The sequence below is a fragment of the Sinohyriopsis cumingii genome, unplaced genomic scaffold (assembly GCF_028554795.1).
Source record: "Sinohyriopsis cumingii isolate HCF-2022 unplaced genomic scaffold, ASM2855479v2 utg004292l, whole genome shotgun sequence".
NCBI classification, from domain to species: Eukaryota; Metazoa; Mollusca; class Bivalvia; order Unionida; family Unionidae; genus Sinohyriopsis; species Sinohyriopsis cumingii.
The window spans coordinates 19,041-25,229 of record NW_028316714.1 but is presented as its reverse complement, the minus strand read 5'-3'; the positions used below and the strand labels follow the sequence as shown (position 1 = coordinate 25,229).

General features: G+C 34.5%; 1 protein-coding gene across 2 annotated transcripts; it reads right to left on the bottom strand.

The window, feature by feature from the left end:
• Positions 1–832: 832 nt before the first annotated feature.
• On the bottom strand, positions 833–5,752 carry LOC149769223 (uncharacterized). Of its 2 annotated transcripts, XR_016419334.1 has the most exons (7): positions 5,622–5,752; positions 4,688–4,803; positions 4,351–4,465; positions 3,699–3,810; positions 3,020–3,169; positions 1,557–1,665; positions 937–1,053 (listed from the first exon to the last, which is right to left on the bottom strand). XR_016419334.1 is itself a non-coding variant. In XM_089949953.1 (6 exons), the coding sequence occupies exons 1-6, from the start codon at positions 5,672–5,674 to the stop codon at positions 946–948; spliced, it is 654 nt and encodes a 217-aa protein (XP_089806079.1). In that variant the 5' UTR covers positions 5,675–5,752; the 3' UTR covers positions 833–945. The 2 variants fall into 2 exon arrangements, 1 of the variants encoding a protein (XP_089806079.1); XM_089949953.1 differs by lacking the exon at positions 1,557–1,665 and having other exon boundaries at positions 833–1,053.
• Positions 5,753–6,189: the final 437 nt, after the last annotated feature.

The following is a 6,189-nucleotide window of genomic DNA, read 5'->3' as shown; positions in this document are numbered from 1 at the left end:
CAATAACAGTAACATCCTGAGGACGGGCAATATATTACAAAGATTGTCACAAAGGCTGCATCAGAACAATGTTTACTGTATTTCTCAATTGCCAAACACGATAGTCATTTCAAATGCAATAAAAACTGACCATATTAGAACAATATGCTTTCAGAATCTATTAAAATGGGATTTGCTTCTCTGCAAATCAAATATTATGAAATCTTACCTTTCTTGCATTTGAGCTCGTGTTTTCCATTGGCCTTATGGTCATGTACAACTGTCACTTGTTGTTTGAGAGGTGTAGACAAGTCTGAAAGATTTAATGAGATATGCACATGTTTCTGTATTAAAAATAACTTCAGCTGATTAACTGCGATGTTTCAATCATTTGCCGATTGGTAGAAATGTTAGAACAATTGTACCGTATGTTGGAAAGTCAGACAACCGGTACAGCACACAATGACACTCTCGCTTTGCGCCTCTCCTGCTTCATATTAATATCTTCAAACATATTTATTTATTTATTTATTTATTTATTTATTTATCTATTTTAATTTATTTATCGATTTTAATATCTAACCTGATGATGTCACTTGGGACTGCTTTGTATCTTGGTCGACTTCATGCCATTTAAAGCCTAGAGGCAGAAACACGGAGTCAGCAAGACCAGAATACTCTGTAGAACAAGATAACGACAATTATTGATAGCGATAATGGTGTCCTTCAAAATAAACGAAAGCGACGATAAACCAATATGCATTAACTGTTGATGCATGTTAAGTTCGCAGACGTTTACGTTACGCGTTGACATTGGTTGAGTTCTGCACCTGTAGAAGTACACGCTGGTAATACTAGATGTCACAATTATTAACATTTTTCGTTGTGGACATTTCTTGTCAAATATTTGTTGCATTATGAACGTATTATTAGGAACTTCATATTACAGTGTACATGCTGAAATATCTACTTACCCATATATGACTCAATGTCATTCGTCTTCTCTCTCATGGATCTTACTTTCGGTTCAAATCCAAGAACTTGTTTTACGTCTACACCAATGTCAGTGTTCCTCTATTTTGAAAAAGAAATAAATACATAACCGTTTTACCTAATTAGTTTGTAACCTATGGGACTGTATCCGCAGCAAATGAGTGGTTCTCATTAAACTACTTAGAATTTAAAGGTTGACTTCAAGTTGTGAAACTGGTTTTACATATAAAGGAGTTGAATATAAAGATAGGAATGCTGCAATATTAAAATTTAGTTCCTATATCAAAGCAAACTAGGAAGAAGAGGGAAATAAAAGTGGGTAAAAGATTATACATTATAATGCCCCATCATGAGTAAGAATCAGAAAGAACATTGCATTATAGTCTATTCGTTTTAGGGTCAATCATTAAAAAGTCTATACAAGAGACGAAATTTTCACGAAATCTTCATCCAAACTCTCTAAAAGCGTTGAAGAAATTAAATTATGTAAATTTCCTTGAAAGAATGACGAAAACAAGTATGATAAAACACTGTACAGTATAAATTGAATCATTTTTGATAAAATATCATCATTTATTGCTTACATTTGTTTGTATTGTTGTGAATATTCGTCTGTTGCACTCAAAAAATGTTTCAACTGCATCATGTGCATTGATACCAAGGACACGCTTTAAGGTACCTCGATATCGATTTCTGTAATAATAATAATAATAATTAGGATGACACTGATTATACTTTTTCAAGCCTTTTAGGAAAGAAAGCAAAAATATGGTTAAGAAAAGATTCTCGCTTCAGTGGTTCGTTAAAAATTAATGTTGTTCAATTGACTTTAGAAGGTCAATTACAGTGACCAAGGTTTCATGGGTGTGATACAGCTTAATCCATATATACAGTTACAAAGCATTTTCTTTTCTGTCAATGGGTATAGTGCTAAAGAGGATACAGACTGGCCATGTGGCCATGAAGGAGGAAGACAAATTTCATAGTTAATAACGAATATATATAAACAAAGTGTCATTACTTTCAAAATGGAAGAAGATAAAGATGAGCGAAATTATCTCTCTTATGGTAAGATAAGGCTCCTTGGCTAACTGCAGATAGAGGAATGTCACTCTCCAATTAGACATCATGTAAATTACAGAGAAAATTCAAAAGAAAGAAATTAAGCAAATAGAAAAAAAAAATCATTACATAAATCACAACTGTTTTACTCCATTCACAGTTTAGTAAATGTAGAAAAACTATATAGTATAGCACGATTCACGATAAAGATTCTACCTAAATATCTTTAAAAGAAACTATAGGTTATTGCAATTGCATACAGAATGCATTCATACCCAACACTTTTTTCGGTGGAAGTGAAGGAAGGTTCGATGTACCGAGAGAGCTGTGTTCTCCATGTGTCGAGAAAATACTGTATTTTTCTCACGGCTACTCGCTTGGACACATATTCGTATTTCTCCATAACCTAACAGAAAGGTGGATAGGGAGATAGATTAAGAATAGGGGATTGGAGAATACCTCCACTGATCGATTTTCCTTCTTTCTATACAATAGAATGTTATTGAAAGAATAAACAATAAATACATAGGCATATCGGCAGTACCTTCAAGTTCTATACTGTGCATTGTTTACATGGTTTAGAGAAGAAACAGATGATAAGGATTGTATATAGAAGACAGGATTATAAGAATTATAGTGGGGAAACATGATTATAGTAACTTGGAGGTTTCAGTGTAACAAATGAACACGTATACAAGTAAGCTGAAGAACAATATAAATTTTTCATGCATTGTAACTGAGGAAAGACGGCAGCAAAAGCCGTGATCACTTTGTATGTCTTGTGAAAAATCTCCAGTTTTTACACGTACAAGTGTAAGTGATGGTCAGTCCAAGACTGCTGGTTTATCTTGGGTTCTCAGGTTTCCTCCACCTTAAGTCGCTTCATGCCCACATCTGGGCCACTGAGAGTGTGCTATATGAGTTATCTGAAGTTACTCTTCAACGCATGTAACAATAAGTGAACATGAAAAAGAAACAGCATTACCGTGGTCATCTTCACCTTCGCATTCTGCTCTAATTCTAGGGCTTTCACAAAGCGGTTGGCGGCTTCCTTGGCCTTGACCGTAAGGGCCTGTTTTAAGACCTCCTTGGATCCCGTTTGGGACTCTAGGCGGGTTAACGCGTTCTTATACATCTGTAAAAAATAAATAAATAAAGAAATTAAATTGTTTTAAAAGCATAACGAATCTCCATAATGTCCGTTAATCTAATCAGTTAATGCAATTGATGACCAATAGATTACAAATATAAGAAAACATTTTTCTGCCGACTTGTAGAATTATGATATTACATCTCATCATCGTTGTTGTAGTCATTGTCATTATTATTATTATTATTATTATTATTATTATTCTCGACATTATTGATGGTGTTTGTCATAAAAGAAAATCACGATCATTCAAATTAGGTACTAATGAATATACGTGATGAAAAATACTTCTACAAAAGAAATATTGCATTGCATGCATAGATGTACATGGTTACATGATACTAAAATTACAAAATTTTGCCTTGACCGCCTGAAGAATTCCTGTGCAGTAAAACCGTTTTGTTGGAATGAACAAAGAAACAATATTGTTAAAGACTTCTGTTCAATGCTCTAAGAAATGGCGCTGTCTGTTTATCCAGATGAATATAGATACATAATATTCTCGTATTCTCACCCGCCGCCTCTCCTCGGTCTGTCCGTATGCCTGTATGTATGTTTTTCTGGTCTTCTTAAGGGCTTTTCTCAGAATGTTCAAAATCATCTTCTCCTCGGAACATAAAGAGAATCTGAAATGGAACATTGTAAAGTATTTACCAAAATAAGGATGTTTTGAGAACATTTAAATAACTTGTAAGCCACAAGACAAATATACATCTAAGCTGTATGAAAAGAAACTAAAAGGAAATTCCAAATGTCACTAAACTTTGGGAAACATTTTAGGCTTTGCTTACAGAGGAAATCTTCGGTCTCGTGTAGATCACTTACGATTACATCCCTTTTATTATCAATTAAGTTCCAAATTTAATTGATATAAAACTCAGCTTGAATCTTTACAGTAAAAGAGAAACGTTGTAAATTTAAATTCTATTAAAAAGGAAACGAATTTATCCAAGCAGCAGATAAGCTTTAACATAATTTGGACACACGAATTCCATCCCATTTCAAACACCAGTCATCAAATATCTAGTTTTCTATTAATCAAACAGACCATCGATCAATATGTGCACGAAACGGAAGACGAAACCCTTGACTTCAAAAATAAAATTATAAAGAGTAGATTTCAAGACATATGGTGCACTAGAACAAATTATACTGCCTATACTAACTTCCTTAAGACTCTGCATGCGTCCAGGCATATAGAGACGTCCTTTTCGACATCCAAATGTTGCATAGCAACACCATAAAAGAAGGAAGAGAAAGCTCTCGAGATGACAGGATAATCTGAAGTAACGAAAAGCAAGCGTTACAAATTGTAACCTTTGAAGATTGAAAATAATAAATTAAATAAGTACAATTTAACTGTCAATTACCAAAGGTGATGTAGAAGGAGATATGTCAGATATATGTCAATTACTTGTAATATGTTACTATTGAGAGAGAGAGAGAGAGAGAGAGAGAGAGAGGGAGAGAGGGAGAGAGAGAGAGATGCCGGGCGATGGGTACCTCTGGCCATGTCCAGACGTGTTTGAAGTTTCTCGTTCCAGGCCAGAGTCTTCATCTCACACCAATCTTGGCTGAGAGCTCTCTCCTCTAGAACATCCACCCAGAAGTCAAAGTCACTTAAACAGAAATAGGAAATATAATGAGTTACATATAAATTTAATCAATCGGATTAAAATTTTTCATAAGTCTGCTTAATTACATTATCTTCACGTGAAAACTATCGGAACATTTTCTTCCAGTCAAGTGAGTGGTGTGTTTTTTAATTTGCTGATGGGGCCTTCAAAACGAAAAGAGCTGTGCTTCGACTCTACAGTTCCGGTTAGTTTGATTGACCGAGTGCAATGATGTTTGTCTACCGATTGAAATCCGTCGTGTGCTTTTCAATAGTGTTAGTTTTCCGGTTTCCATTATCTAAACTTTCACATTAATCTGTCATTATATATATTTATGTAGATCTAGATAAATAAGGAATTAAACGGAACCTTTAAACTTGAGCGATGGAAAAAGAAATATGGTCCTACAGTAGGAAAAGGAAAAGAGCACTTATTTTGCCAGTATTTCTTTGATTTCATTTAAAGCTACTTATGATTGTCGGGTCATACTGAAATAATCAAGCACCATTCGTGTAATATAATGAAACCAATGCGTTCATTTACAGAGCTCTATTTTGATGACTATGTAATGGAAAGAATGGCAACAATTTCTCTTTGATCTTGCGATTCATAATCAATTTAAATAATGTTAATGCAAAAGCACATGCCGAATCTCTTTTCCGACCTACTTACCATAAACAAAAGGTTAACTATTGATAGTAGCGTTTGGTTAGCTCAAATACCATGTAAATGGCGGGGGTAGGGGTCAATTTGTGAGGAAAGAGTCATCCAACCATTCATTTGCTTTCAAAATTATATAGTATTATTGATAAATTACTCACGTTAATGCTGAATATGACTCCGGGAGATCACTCATTACTTGAAAATCCACCATTTCATCAAATTTCAAAAGAATAGACTTGGAAAATCAAAGATTTCTTTCTGTCAACGTGAATACGTACAGCAAGCTTTGTGCACAACGTAAGGGTAAGAAACATCCACTTGGAAACGCTGCGTCATAGATTACGTCACTAATGAGTGACGAAGTTTTTCGTCATTCTCAATTAAACGTTTCGACGCAGGCCTCTCGCTGATGATGATTTTGATTATAATTGGTAGCTTGAACGAAGAACAGAAAGCTAATTAAATATTAACTGTTTGTTTTCATTTCTCTTTTTCAGTCCGATGAAAGCAATATCTAAAACTATAATTTGCAAGCTGCATTTTCATTGCTTGTTGCAGTTTTCCATAAACATAGACATACCCACACCTTCCCCACTCATTTCCTATACCTTCGTCTCACAGCACACACATTTTTAAGCCACGCGATAACTTGCTTAAAGAGCTTCTCAACAGCTCCAGCATACCTTCAAATATTAGCTCCGCACCTATTTTCATTTTCTTCTTCTT

Excerpts from the sequence above, each read along its gene's own strand:
- LOC149769223 (XM_089949953.1), bottom strand. The coding sequence starts at position 5,674 with ATGGTGGATTTTCAAGTAATGAGTGATCTCCCGGAGTCATATTCAGCA. Across the intron at positions 4,804-5,621 it reads GAGTCATATTCAGCATTAAC|TGACTTTGACTTCTGGGTGG; the intron begins GTGAGTAATTTA and ends TTTCTGTTTAAG. Across the intron at positions 4,466-4,687 it reads ACGTCTGGACATGGCCAGAG|ATTATCCTGTCATCTCGAGA; the intron begins GTACCCATCGCC and ends TCGTTACTTCAG.